Raw genomic sequence first — 23,363 nt, forward strand, 5'->3', positions numbered from 1 at the left:
TGCGTCCCTTCATGCTCGCAGAGCTGTTCTCAGGTGATACCGCTGTAACTGTATCTATTTTTTAATCCCCTCCCCCAAAACGGGCCTATATCACACCGATTACACGGGACGCCAACAGAAGGGGAAGCAACAATTGCACATTATTCAGGAGAGCTTTTAATGAAAGTGTTAATTAAGTGTATTTTCATTTATTCCTGTAGGGAATGACAAATGAAGATGGTATCATGAATAATTTACTGCGGAGCCGCTAATTAGAGCTGTTTTAATGTGATTTTGTCGGTGGAAACGACTGAATTAGCGAACAGTGTAAATAGCAAACCAGGCTGTGTATACAGGTGATATGAGATAATTGATCAATAACCAGTAATTAGGATGTAAACCAGAGGACTAACACTGTTTCAGAGGTAATTAAAGAATGCTAAGGGCCACGGGCACCCTGGTGCCACCATTAGCTCGCAGCTAATCTAAGCATTAGCTGTAAATGAATATCCTCCCCCTTCCGTCTGTTGTTGTGGGGTGATGGTTTCTTTTGTCGAGGTGTGTTTCAGAAAAACTGTCCCAGACTTTCCACTTCACATTTCTGGACCAGTGGTCAGGTGGCTGGTTCGTGTCAATTGCACCGTTTCAGAACCAACACAAACGTGGCGCCAATACGAAGACGCCAGTGGAAACACTGGCTTTGCCTCTTCAAATGCATCGCTCCAAATCAGAAATGTAGTCCCCAGTTTTAGACACGCCGCCATTAGCAAACCCCAACATTGGCCGACCCCTCGCCTCGGTAGACGGGCTTTATAAATACCCACAGCTGCTGCTGTTGAAGCCAAAGATGCTCCCCGTTAGCGGGCGCTAGGAGACCGACGCCTGTCAGGTGTCCGACGCGGCGCAGGAGGCCTCGCACCTGACAACGGGGTTCTGCGGGGACCTGCTGCTGTCACAACACGTTACAGACAGACAGGATACAGAATAATCGCGCCAGCGTCTTGTTTCACTCGCCCCTTTACCTCGGCCATATTTTCACGTGGCGGCGCTCGCTACAGAGCTTGATGGTTGACTTGGGAGGAATAATCCAGGAGCGGTAGCGTACAAAGAGCTGTTGATGGTTTAGGCTGCATGGAGCGCGGCCTGCCAGTAGCCTTTTATTCCTAAACCTCCGACGTTTGGCAGCGGCTGGAACAAACGCGATGCCTTTGAGAGAAAATACGTCAGTTTTATATCTAAACACGGAGCTCGTCCCTCCGAGCTGAGACATTAAAGACGTTTGATGATGTTTGAAAACGGAGCGCTCCACTCTGGAACCAAATGGAGCCGATACTTCAAACCCAGAGTAAATTGAGACGCCCGAACTAGCAGAGCAGAGAGAACCCAGCCCCCCTCCCCCCCTCCGCTTCATAAAGATGAATCATAACATCTAATCCTCACAAATTACCCAAACATTACGGAGCTCTCTCATTTCCGACGCTGTTTAATCTGCGTCTGGAGTATTCGCTGTCACTTCACGTTGCGAACGCTCCTTTCACTCCGGCAGTTCATTGTCTTTTGATGGGCCATAAAAGGCTCATTTTGATGGATGATAACTCGGGGCATCGCTCTTTGTTGTGGGATGTGACGAGCGAGCGAGCACGAGACGCGAGCAGACGCCGCGCGGGCGTGAATGGAAGATGTCACCGACGTCTCTCGCGCCGACGCCGAGACCCGAAGCGCCGTCTTTGATCTCCGACTGACTGCAAAGCAAACTCCGGAGAAAGACTCCGGCGCGGGAAAGTAATAGAAATTCCTGCCCGAAATCCGGCATCTGCCGAGATTAAGAGGCTGACAAACTGGGAAAGGTGTTTCTGGAAAGGTAGAGGAATGCGCCATTCATCAGCAGAGACGACAAATCTTGACTTCTGATCCCGTCCAGTAAAGATGGAGGGCTGCGTGGCCCCCGCACTCCCCGCTGACCCTCCAGCATCTGCTCAGGAGCTTACTGTGTGATATATAGAGTGAGAGAACAGGGCAGGTGTTTCCAGCCAGAGCCAAAGAACAAATAATTTTACGGTATTAAGCCAGGTCGGGGAGACACAGCATCATACATCTGCTGGACACATCGTGTCAAAAAGAAGATGAATAAATAAACATAAGTACAAACAGCTCACAGAACTATTCTGCAGTGGAGATAAATCAGTCAAATAGAAGGATTATTTCTAACTGTAAATTACATTCCAGTGTTCTGCCGCTATTTATTATGGAGGAGCGGGGCCTGTTCCAAGCGAGGCTTCGCTCGTTTACATTTAAACTTGCATTATATGATATAAAAGAAGGTGAAATGATCGTAGTGTCATAAGATCTTAACAAGATCGAGATCATGCGGTTTCCAGCTGTGCACTCCAGAGAATAAATGTTTAAGATCTGATTCATTAGGTGGAGGAGGAAGAGGTTAGGCCATAATTTTAGACTAAATATGTGATAATTATATACTAATGGTGACTGATGTTGCCTCGGTCAGCGTAAATTATGTTACAAATAAACCGCTAGCCAAGATAAACAGTTTTCCAGAAAGGTTCAGATCATTCAAATCACATTACCTCTCTTATCTCTATTTGTCTTATAAGGCTGAAGAAAATCCCAGCGAATGTCACTTTGCTCTAAATTGCTGCTCCTTTTACCCCTGTGGTTGAGTGGACCGCCCCCGCGTTAGCATATTAGCACGCTTCTGAACTTACGGTGACTTTATTCTGACGTCGATGCGAACGAAGAACGGGAGGATTAATTATAGCCCTGTTAGGATTACAGGTAATCGCTCTAAAGTTGATTAAACTGGAATTCTGACATGAGGATTGGGAAGAACAAAGGCAGCACAATGGTCTCTGTGGTGCGATCTTTCTCCTGGGTGGTGTTAACGTAATTGTCCAAGTTCTTTCCGCTACAAAAATGAGCAACTATTAACAGCATCGAGCCTCGAGCAGGATTCCCTCCTTTGGATTTGTGCCTTTAATATTCCGACAGACACCAAGGGGCTGGTTATCGGAACGGTTGGGTGTTGGCACATCACGACAGCATAAGGAGAAATTGTTGGACTTTACCGGAATGAAGTCTGGATAATCCTAAAGAAAGACTTTAGTAACTTTGGTTACTAGCCGCGACCTGTTAGTGTTGAGTCAGCTCAGCAGCCTGCCAGGAATAAACAGACCATTATTCTCATATCCACTTTTTTATGTAGCGTTTATTGCTTCATATAGGAATGAAACTGGTGCTGAAACATTTTCCTCTTGTTAAAATCCTGTGTAGTGCACGTGCCCCCGTGCACATGCCGTGCACGCTGACCGAAAACACGTGTTCTGCCGATCGTTGGCGTGAGGTGAAGCCTTATCTGAGCCGGGTTGAAAGCTCGTCAGAACTCAGGATACCTCAAATTGACCCCTGTCATCCCCTTCTATAGATATATCCAGATATATAAAATATATCTGCTCTTTTCCCACTCCCCCCCCATATGAGCCGAGCTCGCTGTCGTGCTCGTCCATCTGGTTCCCATTTCCTGGGAGTTTCAAGATGGTGGGAGAGTTTTAAAGGAGTCTCGTTTGAAGCGGCCTAATGTAGTCAGGATGGAATCTGTCACTCACTCTATTGCACGTTGATGACTAAGGGCAGTTTCAGCTGTAAGCAGTCTGTGATTTATGGACACTGGAGTGAACTCTTGTAAGCAAACGCCAACTTGGAGTTCAGAGCAGCACCCCCCCTCCCCCCCTCCCTCCCCCTGGCCAGGGCTCGCCTGCATTTTCTTTGCCTTCATGCCAAAGTATTTCGCACGGCAATTAACTCCGTCCTCGTTTGGGTCGGCAGTCCCGCTGGGTTAGCGGAGCCATTTATCATCCTCGGGGCTTGGAACTGCAAAACCCCGTCTCAGGTAGTTGGTATAAACATGGGCTGGCCGCAGCTCTTCGTGTTTCACCAAATGAGAGGAGATACAGTAGTTTGGAGGCTCTGCCATCCGTCCGTCTGTCAGGCGCTCGGCTTTTTCCATGCAGGTGTTGGGCGAAAGGGAAATGTCGTTTCATATGGCTCATTTGTCATATGGTAAACACAGAGTGGAGCAAATGGAGTGATGACAGCATGACCTCCTGCTTTCCCTCCCCCCCCCCCAGAAGGTCAAAGACTTTAGGATTTGTGTGCAGGCAGATCCAAAGCCCGCCGCACACACGACTCCAGCCAGAGTGGGGTCGACTGAAAAGGAAATAAAAGGCCATGAGCGATCTTTTTGGAGCGTTAATGATATCAGGTCTTTTAGTGAGCTGGATTTACTGGGCGTTTTAACAGTACACTTGACATTTAGCGCATGTTTACACAGATACCGATGTAAAATGTAACCTCGTTAGGCTCCCATTAGAGAAGCGTTCATGCTTTATGCTGATCTGCGCCTTGAATCATACTGAAACCAAGGATTTGGCTCTGCTACAAGTGTTTATATAGCTTCCAAATGCCTGCGAGACATCATTAAAACGCACATTTGAGCAGGCAGAGCCATAAACATAGGTCGGGTACATTTTTTTTGAGCGTTCTGCATCTCCAGAGGGGAGGAGAACTGTTGAACTACGGCGAGCGTGTGTTTCTTCTCCTCTTTTTCCATCCATCCTCGGAGCGCCGTAACTTTACAAACAACTTTCCAACTGATTCGGAGTCCGTCGTTTGTTTAACCGACGCGCCCCCTCTGACCGGGCTTTATCCATCAGGACCGAGGAAGGAGATGGAGCTCTCCGGCCTTCTCTGCCGTAAACGGAGCGGCAAAGACACAGAGGTTGGAGCGAGTATCCGAGAGGACTAATTGTCAAGGTTACGTCTGATACGGATGATTGATGCAGGGCCAGGCTGCTTTTGTCAGCCTGTCAGGTGGCTGGAATGTTTAATGTTCTCATTATTGGTTGCTCTGTTGTGTATATTTCTCTGTCAGCGCCGCTGAGCCATCTGAACTGCCAGAGCACTTCAAAGGCCCGCGGGTCATCCGTCTTCCTCCTGACGCCCCCGATGTTCAGCCTCAGCTGAGTGCTGGTGATTTGTTATGACTCCAGAGCCAGCTGACAGACAGGTCTCCTATAAAAAAACACGTTTCCCATTTTGTCGTGCATCGTAAGCATCGCTGCGCCAGTAATGGGGGGAGGTTGGGGGGGTGGGGGGGGGACAACTGTCACAGGAGGAAGGGGAGACTGACACTTGCATCATCTAACTAATTTGCAGAAAAGATGACTTGGAGTATTTCCTCTGTGTTTCCGCGTCTCCTCTGGTCCTGGCGTGCACGACGTCAGCGAGCGGAGAACATCAGAGCCCTCAGTCAGGCCCTGAAAAGTGAGGGCTGAGTTCCTGCAGACAAGAAGAGGGGAACCAGAACCCACCGCTCATTTCTTTTTCCAGGCTCTTTAAAAGATTGATTGTTTTCTGCTGATCTAATTTTGGATCATACAAAAACAGCCCATTTGTCTTAAAGCAAAATGATGTGCCACATGGTGCAGATGGGCTTTTTTTCTCCTCTCTTTTTTTTTGGAGGCTGAAAAAGATTAAAGGGAAACTCCGCAGCCCTAATCACAGCCGTAGATTACTCTGCCCATTAAAGCAGATGGCTGCCTGGGTTCTGCAGGCCCTCCTGTACATTAATGAACAGCAGTCTGTCATATTTGACTTATGGAAGTGAGGTGTCCATCACCTGGAATGCTCTGCCAGCTGCCACTTTCATACGTTTGGGGTCCAAACAGCATTTTTCATCCACGTTATTGGTTTCGTTCCCCATTTTCCCCTCATAATGAGTGTTTTGCAAAATATGTATTTAATTTATCCTTGGATTTCTTTCATCAAGGCCCGTGTCCGCAGTGAGTTTCCTCTCATAGGTCAGGGCAATAATTCCGGCACTAAAGCTGTCAGGCGGGGTGAGGCGCGCGGGCTCCATAGTAATGTGATTAACTTGGCCTGTCGACATGACTGCAAACACAGCAATATAGCATGTTAACAAACACAATAATAGAATCTCGGGCCACAGTTGTAAATCAAGTATTCTTCCTCTGCTGGCTTTAGGAAATCCTTTTATTTGCCTATAATTCTGTCAGATGTTGCCGTCGGCTGCCAGCTCGGGACATTGCTGTAAAAAAAACGCCTTTGTCTCTGAATGTCAGACTGAAGGAACTGCAGAAAACTCAAAGAGGCAACGGACACATGTTTGCCAGGCCCGCAGAAACTCCCTACATGAATATGCCAAGCCAAATTTCAGCCCAACAGCAGGGGAACTTTGGCCGCGTTTCCCGACGAGAGAGCACGAACGGAGCGGGAGCGCAACGCTGGCGTGTCATACATTTAAACACGGTTAAATTAAAGGCTGTTTACTGCGCTCAGAGGCCATTCATCTTACTCAACGCTAGCCTGTTGCTTGCAAATTTGTCAGTAAGAGCTTCCACATGCCAAAGCGAAGGGGGGGGGGGGGGGAGTTGAGGTTATCAGAGGAGGGTTTTCATAGCGTGTCTCTTCAGTCAGCCTGCAGTTAATTAGCCACCTCCTCACAATGAGGCCAGAAGTCATTAATCACCCGGACCCTCGCAGAAGTCGACTGGGTGCGAGCGAGATGTTTGGAGACAAAAAGTTTGCCGCCTGTGACAGCCTTCAAAATGGCCCCTGTCAGTGATGTGTAAATTATAGGGCACGTTTGGTGCTGAAAGACAAGGGCCCACTGTTTCCCTCACTGTTGCTCTTTCCTTTGCCTTGTGTGTCGACAGATTCCCTTCAAACCAAAATTCCCCCTCGCTCCGTTTCTCAATGACGGACTTATAAAATGAGGGAAAAAGTCTCCCTTTATTGGGAGCGTACGGAATTAAAATCAGGCCGCCTTCCTGCACTTAATGACGCCTCGTTGGAGTTGATAAAAGAAGAGCCTCTCCAAAGGTCAAAGGGTCAGCAGAACCCGGCTTTGCCTCTGACTTCCTTCTGTTTACTTTGCTTGTCAGAAGGAGGAAATGATGGAGCGACGACAAATATTTAGCTAGTTTGAGGAAGCCTTTCTCCTGCGAGCGTGTGCGCCATGTTTCCCCGGATGATGGAAGACACGCTTCTCAGCTGAGTGAGCATGCAATAGGTCATCACGCCCCCCCCACTCCGCCTATAAACACAGAGCTGCTCGCCTTGCCAGGGTACATAAGCAGCGAGAAAAATCCGTTCAAATGAGCAAAAAGTTTATCCAGCAACGTGGAAAATCCCGTGGCGCGACTGACAAAAGGGTGTTAAATTCATTACGTGGCCACAACATGTGTAAATATCTGGTCGCTGTGTGTATTAGAGCCGTTCCTGGAAATAGCAGCCATGATGACCACAAGAGTAACAACCTACAGACAGTGTAACACATGGCGTGCAGCTGTGCCATAGGGGTCATTTTTAAACACTGACATGTCTGTGATGATCCAGGCTGTGCCGATCTGCACCCCCCCCTTTCAGGTGTAAGGCCATGTGTCTTCCTCACGCTGCAGTTCAAAGCTGACCAGGTGGGGCGGCGCTGCGACTCAGGCCCTCCCAGAGTGTCTCGTGGCCCGACGGTATTTTGAGGGGAAATAGTCCTCGTTAGATTGATGCCTCTGAGAGGGGAAACGCAATAAACAGATGTTCCACTGACCTCGATCCACATGATGCAGCATGTGCCCCCGGTGACCTGCCCCAGAACGGCCCACTGGTATTGCGCAAAAAAACCTGCTCTCACTCTTAGTTTACTTGCAAAACTTTAAACCAGAAGGCTGTTTCGTGTCGGCCAAGCAGCTGAATAGGTGGCTCATAAAATAAAAGTATGAGGTTTATGGGTGATTTTTATCCATAATGTTGCTGGAACCACTAAAAGTGCTTAGATTGGAAGCTTTTTTGGGCTTTTCAGGATTCATTTATAAACATGCAACTTTACTGCACAGATGTTATAGAATCTAATTCAAGAAATTTATCTCAGGTTTGTTTTATATTGATAGGTGTTCATAGATAATCTATAATTGAAGAAACGAGAGAATAATTTTGTTTTATTCATCAATATATTAACTTTAATTTTTCAATTTGTGATATTGAACTGTAAATTACTGGCATTTTATGTCATTAAAGCTATATTTTCTGGCAATAAATGATAACCTAAAAAATTATTACAACATCCACGACCCCATATTTAATCCAGATCACAGTACAGTTAAATGGTCATGTCACCCTGTCATTAATTAAACATAATTATGAACCTACTACAATCATAATCCCGTTAACTCCCATTACCCTGATGTGTGGGGTTGGTAAAGAAAAAAAAGCATCATATTTGAGTCAAACTGGCTTCATGGCTGACTGGTTCTGTACTGGTTAGAGGCTTTTCTTACCATCTATCATGGAGCTGCATGCGTCTCCGTGCGCATGAACGATGCGCGGCCTTGATGAATATGACATCTGACCGTTAATAATGGTGATTTTATTGCTGCAGAACCGTCTGATTTACCGAGGGTGGATAATGACGCTGCCGGCCTGCTTTAGCTGGCTTGTTTTAAGCGGCTGATTAAATAGTTGGGCCTCGCCGTGTTTCATTCTCTGCCTCACGCAGCTTCATTACAGCGATGACAAAAGCTGTGGAAACGTCCCACATCTGGTGTCAGCGTAAATCTCTGTTTAGTGAGCTGCGCTCACGCATCAGCTGCTCGTTTGTCTTTGTTAATGAAACGATCTCTCTCTCTCTCTCTCTCTCTCTCTCTCACACACACACACACACACACACACACACACACACACATATATATACAGAGAGAGTGGGGGCATAACCATAAAGTCCAAAAAACTAAAAATACCTACGCACAGATTTGGTCACCTCCGCACAACTTGTTCATATGTATTTACCATATTTCCACAAACGGAGGAGCATTTTAAAATGATAAAAAAATAAATTTCGGCCTGCGTGGCGTTTCTAAACTTCGAGAAACAGGCCGCTGTGCCGACCGCAGCTGCCTGGAGTTTCAAAATGACACCCAGGTCTGCGTCTCGCTCCCCACGACGATGAATGAAACGCAGTCGCGAAAGAAGCCGATCTAATTGATTTCCCGACCAGTCATCCTCGCGTCCATCATCCGGTTAAATCACATCAGCACCGGCGCGTCTCTCATCCGTCCGCGTAAAAGCGCCTCTCCTGGTCTGAGGAAGGGAGAATAAAAATAAATGCCGACGTCCCGTTTCTGCACAAATGAGGCGCAATGGCGTGTGTGTAAAATAATGCACATTGAAGCAAAGTCATATTATTATTATTTTTTTTATTTTAGTCACGCTTGAAGCTATCGCAAATAAATACACCGGTTCCCACACGGCTTCAGTCCCTCCTTGAAGTACAATATAAAACTCAGTGGGTCTAAATCTCCTTTATAAACGTATAATTCTTTGTATTTATTGGTATCCTAAGGCCGAGGCTGTTGTCAGTCTCTGTCCATACAAGGCGTACGGGGAATAATATGCTCCTGTAGCCGCGGGCACCGGCACCGGCGCTCCGGGTGCGGGCAGGGGGCTCTTTGAATACGGGTGGTAGCGGCTGCTCAGTCCGAGAGGATGGGGGCCTCTGAGCGCCAGCGTGCCGGGGCTGCCTGGACTGCCATTGTGAGGCATGTGCATGTGGCAAGCCATGGCAGCGGCCGCGTTAGCGAGAGAAGACGAGCCCGGGTACCCAGATATTAACTTCTCCGTGCCGGCAAAGGCCGTGTGAGTCCGCAAGTGGCTGAGGAGCTCCTCTGAGGAGGAAAATCGCTTATCGCAAGGTCCGTTTGCAGACACCCAGTTACACACATGCGGCATGGGGTCGTTCGGCAGCATAAACCCGTACGGATATAACGGGTGTCCGCTAAAAGTCGGGGTCGCAGAGTGCACGCCATGTAAAGGGTGCGTCGGGTACATGAGCGGATATCCGGATTTGAGCGCGTTGGCGGCCGCAGCTGCAGCCGCGGCGGACTCGTGTGAACAGTTTGCGCTGGACGCACCGGACAAATGGCTGGTGCAGTGGTAGCTGAGGCAGTAGGGGTCTCGACACAGGCCGGCAGACATAAGAGATGGCGGGGAGGCTCCGGCTAAGGGACTAGTTCCTGCTTTACTGCATCCCAGCGAGCTGGCGGCAGCAAACTGCGCGCTCAAAAGCTGGCTGCTGGACTTGGTCGGGTCAAGGGTCATTCCAGGAGGGAGGAATGGCTGCGGGTAGCCTGCATAGGCACCTGCTAAACTTCCAGGGTAGGAAAGCCCAGCAGGTGGCAAGGGGAAAACTGTATGGCCGGGCTTATATGGGGAAACGGGCGCCACCAGTCCTGAGCTGAGGACGGAGGATGATGAAGACGTTACAGAGGTCGAGTCTGATGTGGTGGTCTTGGATCCAGATGTGTTCTCCTGGTTTTGACTGCCATCAGATGTAATTCCACTTATCCGATGGCTGCCGTTGCTCTCTGTTGTAGTGGTTTTATTGCTATCAGACTCTTTCTTTTCCTCCTTGTCCCCTGCTTTGGCTTCAGCCGGCAGTGGAGAGACTGAGGTGCAGGAGCTGGGGCTGCCTGTCCTGGGAGTGAACGGCTGGCAGGTGGCGCTAGGCACTCGGAAACTGGTTTTATCTCCACTGAGGCTGCTGCTCGAATCTTTCCTCTCCGACGACTTGGAGTATGGTTTGAAGCTGGATTTGTCGTCGGCACCGATGTCGCTCATTTTCAGCGGACCGGATTTGGTCTCTTTATCACTTGACCCATTTGACGTCACCGAGGACAGTTTGGATGAGGATGGCGGATCCGGTTTGCCGATCTGAGAGCACGTCTGAGCCAAGAGAGCCAGGGGACTTTTTTTGGCATCCAGCTGTTAAACAAATAAACAAAAATAGGTCGATCAGTAAATTTAGCAAAACCACACGTACGCAGAACTCGTGAGAAGCGATCGCTGCGCGTATTTACGCAACGCTTAAACTTATCTCGGGTCCAATCGAAACCTCTACACGTAAGAGACATTTAGATAAGGGACTTACACGCCAAAAGACTGAATAACTGCCGAAAACATTTAGCACGGACCACCCCCCCCAAAAAAACAACAACAACAACAAACACAAAAAGGTGAACATGTATTAAGAATGAATCGATAAAAAAAATCGATCTTAGTTAATAAACCAGATTTGTGCGGAACCTTCAACCTTCAAAAACACTTTGATATGTACAGAACTGATGCCTGTTTTGCCCAAATTTCCAGTTTGGTACTTACCTCGATGGGACTGACAGGGGTTGACGGTAAAGGCTGAAGGTACTCGGGGTGCAAAAGATGTCCAGCTCGAGCCGTGAGCATTTTTAAAACCTTTATAGGAAGGCGACTAGCTTGGCGAGAAGGATCTGTGGGAGAGACGGAGTTGTGAACGGATCGGTAGCTGATCTTGTATGCGCCCTTCTCTCCCGACGAGCCGCTCTCCCACGCTGGATTCGTGCTGTTTCTCAGGACAGAAACCGTGGGCGATGTGATCATGACCCAATTCTCGTGGAATTTAAGATATTCATGTGTGGAGTGAATAAAGCCAACACAGACAGACGTCAAACAGCTGGAGTCCTTGCCAGAAGTAAAACAAATAAGGTTTAATCCTTAAAAGAGACGCGCTGCGTGCGAGCAAATTCCGTGCGTATCGGAGCCGCGTTGCCTCATCCCCGGTATCTCTCTGGTGTGGCTGTAGGTCCGAGAGCGGACTCTGTTTACGTGCGTCGTGGGCAAGAGAGATCACTCCGCCTCCCTTTGAGCTGCGCTAGTCCGCAGATCACAAGCGCTGCCGCCTCCCAATCAAAAAGGACTTCCCGCTGCGATGGAAGCCTCGAATGAGAGTGACGTTTCCTCCTCGTGTAGACGTAGGCTCCATATCACATTACACGCACCTCAAAACATTTTAATTTAGGGTCTTTTGCGTGCATATTTGCGTAATTTTCACATATGCGCATGCGCCGCACCCGCAACGGTTGTTTCCAAGGACTAGACCAGCAGCAGGAAAAACAATACACTATAAACTCCAGATAACAAACTTATTTAATACAGAAAGCTAATTTTTGACATTTTTTTTCAAAAGGTGAGCCCTAATACTATAGGAGCGTACATTTGTATGTTGTATATACAACATATTAAATCGGATTACATGTTCTGTGCGTTAAAAAAATGACCAGAGAGGCATTTTAATAATTTCTGACTGCAGAATGATGGTGATGTGTTCGCTCCGCTTCGATATCCATCGGCGTGTTTCACATTTTGTGCAACTTTCTCCTCTCAATCACGCAGCCTGTCAGCTGTCACTTCACTGTCCTGCACTCCGCCTATCTGTCAGCTGTCGAGCATTTTATTTTCCCCCTCGCTTCCGCCCAGTCAGATTTAGGTCAACTGCTGGAAAGTGAATCCCAGAGATGCGCAGAGAAGAAAGGTTTCGCCTCTTTCACACTTCCATCTTCATTTAGGCCTGTTGGTTCGGTAAAAAGATCTAAACTGCAATTTGTTTGATGGGAGATAAGCTGTGTACAAAACCGCAAGTCCCGAATTTAATATTTTCCTTCAACTACTTTTTACGTTTGAAAATCCTTAATATTGTGCCACAACCAACCCCAAAAAAAGCGCGAGTAAAAAAAAAAATCCACTTATTATTCCAAGAGCGCTTAAAAACCTCTCTTGTGGCCGCTATTAATCATTTAAAGCTTCCACATTTCTTCCCATCGAAATAGAGCCACTTATCTTATTACTCAATAGCCTATAAATGTCTTGCTGATCAGGCGAAAGTTAAACATATGCAAGTGTTTTTTGATTGATAACAGGGGGGCTGTTTTCGGCAACGGCTGTCAGGCTCTGACACGGCGCTCTGAGTTATTAGGGCAGAGAAGGGCGACCATAAATTTCGACCGTCAGGCAAAAACTCCTTTATTGTGGACGTGATGAATGGCTCGCCGCGGCAGACACCAAATTCTCGGCTTTATCCTTAAATGGCTGCACATTTTTCCCCCTGACGCTGTAATTCATTACTTTTAAGCAGAAAGCTTGAAACCTCCTGCTATTATTTCACACAAGGACACGTTTATGAATCCCACGGAGCCGGTGGAAACACTGCTGTGTATGCAAGAAGGTCGGGTCCCTCACTTAATTACAGCAAACAGTCTTTTACATGGGAATAACGGTTTAAAATAAGTCGTGACATTTTCGCTGAAGGACTCGCTTATGTTTGCTTTATTTCATAATAAAGTGAAGGCAACAGTGTTGCAACAAAAAGCCTGTAGGTTTCTTTATTAAACCCGCCTGAGCAGTCTGTAAGCAATAACACCCTTTATAACCTTTTCAACACAGAACACCCTGCGCATTAGACACATAGTAAGTAATCAATCAAAACAGCCAGAAAAATCCTGAATAAATTACAAAATTATTACCTACAACAGGACAAAAATGTGTTTTCCTCATGTCAGCAAAAAACTGTTTATGGAGTCTTATGGAGACTGCCTGAGCTAAATGAGGGGGAGGGATTAGGACCCACTTGCTAAGCTGGTTTCTAAATGTATGTTACAGGCAACAGGCTTTGTCATGGGAGTTGATTAAAAATGAAACTTAATGGCATTTGATCCAACAGGATCAGGCAAAATAATTACAATGTATAATAAATCAGTGTAAAATGTGTGCTCTGCAGGTAGGAGGGTCACAGTAGGGTTGAGGAGAGCAAATACAAGCCCAAGTGTTGATAACTGACATGAGAGTAAAGGAATATTGTGGTAAAGGTTATCTGTTTTGCAGGCTCTGTGGAGGCACCGGACAGCACTGGAAACCCGAGGCACATGAAGGTAAGTCACGGCTTTTGTGTTAATGACTTCACATCCGCCTGTGTGTGTTAAAAACAACACTAACGCTGCTCAGAAATGGAGCCAAAATCCAGGCAAAACCACCCTCAACACAAAAAAACAGGTGGCTGGTAAGTGGACATTGTAATGCTGGGCAGAAGAAATAAAAATTTCCCCTAAAGTGACGTAAAAGTTGACCGTGTGGCAGCCGGCGCGGGCCGCACCACATCAGCAGCCAGGCGGGTCGACTGGATCTGACAGCTAAAAAGGGGAACCGGTGGTTAGAAGGTGCTATTGTTTCATGTAGCTTTCTTGACCTGTCAGGTCCTGGTGCAGGAGCTTGTATCGAGGATCTTCCTGTCACATGCAAACATTCTTAAAAGCCTGCTATCCAGACTCCGGTGATTGCTGCTGTTTAATTGATTTGCTTTGCACCGAGCCCTGTCACATTAATAATGGTTAAGTACAGCTCTGGCGTGTCACCCAGAGTGGGACGTCTATCGGGAAATTAACAGCCTTAACTAACTGCTGTCTGTGAGGGAAGAACTGCGGGATGATAAGATGCAGCACTTTTAGTTTGGGACTGCGGTCGTTCGTTCTACGTGTGTATGCACGTGCCTGCCACAGCGTGAGCTCTTCATCGAAGGAGCCCTGTATATGGCTATATTATACTCCCATCTCATTATGAGCTGCTGCTCAGAGTAAAACAGAGCTGCGCTGACAAGAAAATGGCGTCGAGTGAATAAGGCTCAGATTACGCTCTCCGCCGCTTCGCCGGAGCCTTTGACAGGTTGCAGTCGACGTTAAGTCTCTCTGATATTTCCACGACTGACTGACAGCCTGAAATTGCACCCATCACCTCGATGGCATAGTAATGCACCTTGCATGCGGACTGTCTTTAAAGTGCAGGAAATTAGACTCAAACTCGAGACTCGCCTTTCAACCTTATACTGTATGACAAGAAAATAGACTGCTTTTCTTCTGCGCTGGGGGGGAGCAGGTACAGAACGAGAGGTTATAGGAGAAGGTGTCAAGAAGTATTACAGATATTATGTTTTTAAGACGGGACAGTTCAGATGCTTTAAAGTCATACCAATTCCCTCTGACTACATGCGAGATACCACCCACCCTCCTCCGCAGCCGTCTGTGTCGTACACTTCAGCGTTGACTTCATTTGCAAGAGCTCAACGCGGCGCTGACACCTAGATCTGGCGCCGTCTCGCCGGAAGTCGGGCTGCAGCGGCACGTCTTGACAGGGGGAGTTAGAAAAGTCGAGGTGCAGCCGAGATCACGGCGGCGAAGGGTCTTTTTCAAGTTGTCTCCTCGATTAGTTAAAGCTGGTCAGGAGTAGAAAGTAAAGCCTCATGCAGATTATATGCTGTCGTCCACTCGCTATCAGGTAGGTGAGGATCCTGGCAGGTTGTAGTCATGCTGTAGAGAGGAGTTAGCTTCACCTACGCACGGCGTCGCCACCGGAACCCACGGCTCAATTCAACCCGACAGCTGCCATATTACCGCTTCACAACTTTGCGGAAACTTCAAGTCGCTCCAGGACGACCTGGAGCTCTTCCCTGGAATGCGATCCCTCCTGATTTTGAAAGACTCTTCCTGCGACCAAGCGATCGATTCAGAGTTTCATTGATCGACTGAGTTAGAGAGACAACAGATGCGACACATTTGTTTAAAATCAAGGCCTTCCCACCTTCGCTGATCCCCCACACTTACTTGTCTAGATTTAATTTATAGAGCTTAAGCCGAGTGGAAACGTACAGGTGGCGTGTTATGACACTGGAAGCACTGTGCAGGGCTGGATGAATGTCTGTGATGGGCAGATTATTCAGACTAAAGTAGGCCTAAAGAATGATCTTGTCACATTTCACAGGCAGGATTAGGGATACGCAGGAGGAGCGTTTCAGTCAGGAATTAGCGTCATGTGGTTGGCTGGAGACAAGCATGCAAGGTATTTGAGGAGACAGGCTTGGACACTTACCGCTCCATTTGTCTACTTAGTGATCAAGTACCGGGGTTGATGGTTATTTCTCTGCCATCCACGGTTTGCGTGACGCGTGTTCATCGGCAGGTGATTCCATTTTGTCAACTTGAGGGACTCTCCAAGATCAAAAGAACCCCAGGACCTCCCAAAACAGGTTCATTTTGCATCTCGTTTGCAGCGGTTAAAATAAAAGTGGGCGTCTCCGGGCTCTCGGAACGAGTTATCGCCGCTGCGAAGAGCGCGCACGTGAGCTAAAAGACAACGTAAAAGAGGCCTGACACGCGAGATCAAACTTCATAAGACCTGCCAGCGGTGTCAGTTCTTATCCATATCTCAAGTGTGTTATGGGACTGCGACAGCAGCATACTGCATTCCCCACTGTCGGGTTGTATTCATCACATTCTCGACTGTTTCTTTTAAGTCACAAGTGTCAGTGTGAAGAGGAGGGTTAATTGACGTATGAGTGGCACAGCAGTGGACCGCTGCCTTTATTTTGGTGCCACGAAGGGTTGGCTTGTTTTTGATGAGCTATTATTGGCCGACGCCAGGAGCAGGGAGCAGCGGGCCTGGAAATGGGACGTGACATCAGACGGAGAGGTGCTCGTCATTGTCCTTGAGCGAGTTCAATCCGACCGTAAGAAACTGCCTGTTGAAGTGTCACTAATAAAAGTCAGCCTCTTTCTGGGAATCATAAACATGAGTTGGATTTCAACTGGTTCAAATTTGCTGCGGTTTCATTGAAAACCCATTTCTAAACAGTATTTTATTCAGCCTAGAATGCTCTCACAAGCTACACGCCCTGTATATCTGTGGCCCCAACTGTGTTTTGTACCCTATTTCTGTCAAATTTCAACAATGTTTCATTGTTTTGTACTCCCCCGTGTGACACCTATCTTTCCGAGGAATCGTAACTTCTCTTTTCTACATGCTCAGAGGATTACAAACAGGAAGGTGTGAGCATTTTACTGTAAATATTCCATCAAAACTCTTGACAGAATGAGAATGAATGGAGCAGATCGCGGAACATTAGCATGCAAGTCAGAATCCGCCTGTTTCAAATTGTGGCAGCTCAACAACTCGGCGATGGACGACCGTAAAATTGGGACAGATATTCATGAACTTACTGACTCCGTACTTCCCTCCATCCTTTGCAGCGCACCATGAGGTTCACATTTTGTCCCGTTATGTAGCAGTTATTGAATGAGTTGTAATGAAATTGGCTACACATGTCCCCCCTCAGGGCAGCCTACGCGACCTTCCCTCAGTCATCGGGCGCCATCAACAGATCAAAAACGCGTTTTTATTGAAACAACAGCGTAAAACAAACAGGCAATTAATTCCCATGGTCTGAACTTTGCGGCCTGTGTCAATCAGTAACGGAGAATGCTAAGCTTGAATGTTGTTTAGTCTGAGTTTAGTTTGTCAGAGATCTCGTGTTCTCTCTGAATATATTGGTTAATAAACCCAGACAACAGACGAGGACCAACCTGGATACCGCTAGAGCAGCGATAATGCCTGAGACCCACACAGCTGAGGGTCCTCTGGATGCTTTAGTAGAAGGAGATTGTTGTCCTTGCGAACACAGCCGACACTCTGAGCCCATCCTGGCATTTATAATAACAAGCAAATCAATGAGGCGTTTGTAAAGCATGGCTCAATAGCCGCACCTCTTTATCAAGACCTGTAATATTCACACAGTCGGAGAACAGTGTAAATAAATAGCTGGCAGCGCAGCGCATCTTACTGTACATCGATCACACGCACGATACCATGAGGCATCAATGCACAAAAGAAAAATGGCTGCCTTATTTTCATTCATCGCAGCCTCCACACGGCCCTTAATAGACAGAACCAGAACGTCTGCTGTGGTGTTGGAGGCTTTATGAGACCATTACCGCTTTTTATTGTGTATCCCAGAACTAATGGCTTTCCGTAGTCGCGCTGATTTACGGCCTGTCAGGTTCGTGGCTGTCCATTAGAAAAGGAGGTTGACACTGAGCCAGTGGCTGAAGTGCCCACTCTTAAAAAGCAGGAAGTCACCCACAGGCGGCAGACTCCTAAAACCGAAACGCATTCAGGGACGCTTGTTTTTCAGACACCAAACATTTGCTGCTTGCCTATACCCAAATACTGAGATGGAGACCTAGATGTAACTGAGCTAGCTGGTATAAAGAATCAACAGTAAAAAACCCTAAATTTCATTAACACTTGATACTGGAATCATCTAGATAAAACTCTTTTTATGGCCACTTTATGGCAGAGCATAAACTGTGGGCCTAGCACTTAAACGCACCATTAAATATTAGTTTATCATTAGGATTTTTTTTATATATTATGACTTGGGTGGGATCCTTATGAAATAATGTTTGAGTCACACACACTTTAGTAGTGCTGATGTATATTTTTGTTAAATATTATGGGATATCAAACAGCAACTTTTGATTTTTAATGGTGCGTGTGTCCATGTCGGTCAGAACCTTACCTGCACCGTGTTGCCGCTCCCTGCCAGGATGAGCACATCCAGACCAACAGGAAGGAATGTTTAATTTAAAGAGGATCGTAAATGGATCACCATACAAGAAAGCCATCTCAGACTTTTATCTCCGTTGGCTCTCGTGTGACCTTTTATACTGCCTTTTTTTCGCATGTATGTCTGGGCAAACACAGCCTGCTGATTTGCAGAACAGGGCCCTTGTCTCGGATAATCTGTGTTGAATCTTCCATAACCCTAACTTTATTAGCTCATATGCAAGAATCATCCGTGTGGTATTAGTGGGGGGGGAACTCGAGCATGACAATATAACTTCCCTCAGATGTTCGGAAAAGGAAATCGCATCTTGCGAAACGCTCCGCAGTTGCCGTACGAGACGCGGGATTGATCGAAACGCACCGCTGTCGGTGTCCCGCCCTCCTTTCCTAATTGTTCACCGTGCAGCAGCAGCCACGGGCAGCGGCCGAGGCAGGTGATCCCCGACAGGGGTGGAACCAGGTCCACATAAAATCAATTCTGGCTTTTGGAGTCGGGGAGGCAGCGGGGTCGGAGGGGAGGGGGGAACACATGTCTAACACCTCCTGACTTTTTCATGAGGCCGTGTTTGAAGTTTTAAACCCCCACGGAGGATTCTTGGGGCGATGAATAAAAAAAGGGGGGTAGAGGGGTGGAGCTGGGGGGAAGGGGTGCTGAAAGCTCAGCCATATCAGTTGCTTCTGCTGTGGGTCGGTAGGTAATCGTCACATCGTGAATTACAACAGCGCAGCCTTCAAACCTGACTTCATTTGAACTTGGCAGAACGTGTTTTCTTTTATGGTGGACGCCTTTTCATCATCAGCAGCTCTTAAGTTGTCCTTTAAGGAGCGGTTCTGTTCTCTCCCAACGGGTGGCACGAAAAAGAGGAGCATGACCTCAAAGCATCTTTTGTTGCAGAGGCAGCGAGGGGTGGTGGCTGCGATTCATGTGATGGCGCGAGGAGTTGTGGTAGGTGCTGCGGAGGGTGGGCCACAATGACAAGCTTAAGTTCTGCAGTCCTGGTGGTCCCGTCTTTCAGCTGCGTCATAATAACACTACTTTCTGCCCAAGAGAAGATGACGGGTGTGTGTTGTGTAAGCTCCAATATCTCCAGCTTATCTCTGTTAATGAGTAAATATCTCTCACATTCATGTTTTCCATGATTTTCACCCTTAAGCCCCTGGTTATACTCTGGATTTCTAAGGTCATAAACAAATCCCTACAAGACCAGAACAGCGATTCAGTCTTATTAGCACAGGCATTTGAAGGCCTGTTAAGCCTCTCTCTTTTATGCAAACGCCACCTAACGCTGCACGTTACGCCAGTCAGACACATTGGGTTAATAAAAGCAATAAGTGGACCATCTGAATGGGGAACGTACGACCCATAGCTGAGAGATTTAAAGCTAGGAGTCCTTCGAGAAGAAATAAAACAAAATAAAGTCAATCGGTGCTGGCTAATCACTGCAGCTAGCAAAAGCGCTAAAATACAGTTTAATAAAAAAAAATCACAACATCATGTTAGTTTGAATGAAATCAACGTTTTAAAAGACGAGCTAAAAAAAATCGTTCTACTCCCGCATGTATATAGACTAGTCAAAGTGGAACGGCACCAGATGTTCTGCTCAGTGCTACAAGTCTGTTCCAATAGCTGACCCAGGAGTAGAACAGCATGCTAAAAGGTAATCAGGTGCTTTAAGAGTCGAAGCCAGGTGAACCTCTGGGTTTGTAAATTGCTAGCTAGTTATTGACTAGTCTGTGACATCTTGATCAACCGGAAGCATTTGTAGCAAAACCCATTTTCTCAACTTCTCTAATAAACGAATATCCAAGTGTCATTTACTGATGTTCCAAACAGATGCTGGTGCTCGTCTGAGGAAAGTGTGCTGTCCTTCTTCTGCTGGCACTGCCATATAACAGTGGTATAAATAGATTTTTGTGACAGAACCATTCATCTCCAGGCACTAACATATCACCATTAAAAGACAGCCAGCAGATCCCTCTGCGCTTATTAGGGCAAGATCAGCGCTCCAGATGCCGAAGATGTAAACTTGTGAAGGGAAGATTAATTTGTCTGTCATCCCTGCCTTTGACAGCGGTTATAAATCTGATTTAACTGGAGAGCAGAGGGCAGTTGGACATTAAGATTTCAAAAGAGCGAAATCAAATCGTGCTCACGGCCTGCCACATACGGGTCAAAAGTTCTAATGGGATGTAACATTTATGCTTTGATATTTAGCAGCTTCGAGCTGGGAAAAAGCTTCCGGTCACGCCATTTCCCTCCCCTTTGTGGTGTTTCCAAAATGGCGACAATCATGTGAGGCTACCCAGACAAAACGTGGAGCCAGGGTGTCAAAGGAGCTATTTACTGGTAGATGGATGGGAACAGGCGATACGAGGTGCTCACATCCTGTGACCATCTGCACAGGAGTCATGCTAGTTATTCAGATCAGACACAGATGCTCAGGCAGAACATAACATGATCCTCTGTGATGTGCTGTGGATACGGGACAACGTGTACAGTGCATGATCAGTTCACGGAGCGTCGAGCGGATCTGTGTCGTGCTCGAGTTTTGTCCAGGTTATTTGGAGTTTTCCACTAAATGGCGTTTTTCTGAAGGTGTCGGCAGGCCGTAAGAAGCTGCACCCAATGGCTTGGAAGACGAGGATTTATTTTTGTTTTGTCCAAGTTGTGCATGATATGGGGGGGGGGGGGTATTTATTTTCCTGCATCCTATCACTAGAGGGCAATCACGGTGTTGTGGCTTCAGCTCTTATGATTGCACGCTGAAATCCTGCACAGTTCCCTAAAAATGAGGGCCAAATCGTTCATTACTATTATTCTGTCACCAGCAACCATACGTAACTTTAAACAATGTCTTTAGTAGAGGGTTGTCTTGTCTGCGGATATGAACGCCAGATTGTCTCATCTAAAGAAAAAAAGTGCTAAATGTAGCCTTGGTTAGCGACACGTGTCGTTTCTCATCCTCATCTTAATACCTAATAAAGGAAATTTCACTGCTCTCGATTCCCCGGTGAATTCACATACATTACCCTGCAAAATATGTCATTCTGTTCTGCTGACTTAAGTCAAACTAATCACATTAATGATGGCATCAATTACTCCACTGGTGTGGTTTGGCGGCTGCAGCACATTTTTCCCAGAACTGTGTTGGGATGACAGTGGGAATTTTGACGTGTCAAAGTGTCCAGGGCCAGAAGCAGGATTAATGGCCGCCTGCCTGCATCCAAGGTCCTTCAGCAGTAATTGCAAGCAGAATCTGACTCTATGATCTCAGCAGTGGTATGCAACATGCCAAAACAGCCCGCTCTTGACAGATTACCTTTCTGCAGTAACAACTTAAGCACGCTCATTCCCTCAAATAAGGCGTCACATGCTTCCCACACCACAAAACAAGAGCAATTACTCGTCTTCGCCTCCAGATACGCATCCCTGTCGGAGAGATCTGGGGGTAAAACCCGTCTTTAGCTTACAAAATCTGCTTCTTTAGATCAAATCTCTTTCAAATTGTAAATCCTGGTTTATAATGAAGCCATTTCACATGTTACAGGCTGATTTTGGAGGTGGTTGCAAACATCTTAAAGGTACTTCTACTGTTAGCATGCGAAGGAATAAATCCCACCACGGTTGCTTCTGTCATTCTCTCAGTTGATAGTTTGCGCCCAGCCGGAGAACAGAAGGACTCCTGTGTGCTGCTCTGTGGTGGGTTGTGTTCTCTGGAGCAGCCTGGCAGCTCCACCCCACGACTGTCCAAACACAGTCAACTGTAGGCGTCCACTTCAAACAGACCTCTCCTTGGGTCCCTTGGAAAGTTAACCACGGGGTGTAAGCTTATTTATTTATTTTCCTAATATAAAAATGTGTCGGAATTTTGTTTTTCTTTTAAAAAAAAGAGCCGTACCAAACACACCCGCTGGTGCGTTCGTACACAATCGGACAAAACGCTATTCGGTCCTGACGCGTCACTCGGTTCTAACCAAGCCATCTGGATCGGGTTGAAAGCGAGATTCGGAGCGGATAATACAAAAGGACAAGGCAGTGAAAGACCTCTTTTTCAGTTTCACTCAAACGGGCACGTCGGAGGGAAGTTAACTTTCCCAGCAATGCGTTTCGGGCCACTCGACCTGCCCCGAGAAGCCTCAGCATTGATATTTGAGAGTACATTCTATGTGAAAATGTAAATAAACTTTAGGGGAGCTTTGGGTCAGCGCGGGATGCAATTTATAGTTTTGGCATTTACTCTGCAGTCATCATTCATCCCCCTGTCGAGGCAGGGGGATGAGAGGCCTCGATCAGCAGAGACTCTGTTGGCCCGCTGATGACCTGCAGCCATCTGACCAGCTGTGGTTCAGATGCCTCAGAGCGGCAGCGAGATCTTCACCTTACAGTTGCCACTGAAACTCTCAACAGGATCAGCAAAACGTCAAATAAACCGTCTCCCTGCAGCCGGGACGCACACACACCCGTTATTTTCTGCATTAGAACAGTGATCGATTTCATCTATAACCGTCTCTAAATCCAGAGATGGTTTAAAATATGCACGGTAGACCTGACAAAATGTACACACGAATCCAGATTCCCTCGTTTGCATAATTCCTCTGAGTTGAAGATTGTAAACAGTGCGTGCACAGTTGCACCGAGCAGAGAGGATTGTCTGCGTCCTCAGTGACAGAGGCGTTGCTGCCTGTCCTGCCTTGAACAGGTGAACCAACTCTCCATTTGTGGAGGGCCACCTACTTTAATTGGTCCTAATCTGGAGCGACTGGCTTTGATCTCTCTGACAGTTTGACTGCATTAGCACGAGTGTGCCGGCTAATCCTTTGCGTAGCTTGTTCTTTTGGCACAGTCAGAGGCCTGTCCGGCGATAATATGTCAGCTGAGGGCTAAGCCCTCATCAAACAACCTGGTCTAAGCTTCTGGAAAATGGGGGTTGAAGGGCAAACGTCACGCTGCGCTTCAAACAAAGATGGAGATGTAAACCGCCTCCGGCTTACAGTGGGCAACTCTCAGATTAAAGTTTAAGGAGAACATTTTCATGGTTGGTGTCCTT

General features: G+C 47.0%; 1 protein-coding gene across 1 annotated transcript; it reads right to left on the minus strand.

The window, feature by feature from the left end:
• Positions 1–9,237: 9,237 nt before the first annotated feature.
• Positions 9,238–11,748, minus strand: LOC130537199 (zinc finger protein 503-like). Its single transcript, XM_057053828.1, has 2 exons — positions 11,218–11,748; positions 9,238–10,821 (listed from the first exon to the last, which is right to left on the minus strand). The coding sequence occupies exons 1-2, from the start codon at positions 11,470–11,472 to the stop codon at positions 9,388–9,390; spliced, it is 1,689 nt and encodes a 562-aa protein (XP_056909808.1). The 5' UTR covers positions 11,473–11,748; the 3' UTR covers positions 9,238–9,387.
• Between the last annotated feature and the right edge of the window lie 11,615 nt (positions 11,749–23,363).

The sequence above is a fragment of the Takifugu flavidus genome, chromosome 1 (genome assembly GCF_003711565.1).
Source record: "Takifugu flavidus isolate HTHZ2018 chromosome 1, ASM371156v2, whole genome shotgun sequence".
Classification (NCBI taxonomy): Eukaryota; Metazoa; Chordata; class Actinopteri; order Tetraodontiformes; family Tetraodontidae; genus Takifugu; species Takifugu flavidus.

Excerpts from the sequence above, each read along its gene's own strand:
- LOC130537199 (XM_057053828.1), bottom strand. The coding sequence starts at position 11,472 with ATGATCACATCGCCCACGGTTTCTGTCCTGAGAAACAGCACGAATCCA. Across the intron at positions 10,822-11,217 it reads CCCCTGTCAGTCCCATCGAG|CTGGATGCCAAAAAAAGTCC; the intron begins GTAAGTACCAAA and ends TTTGTTTAACAG.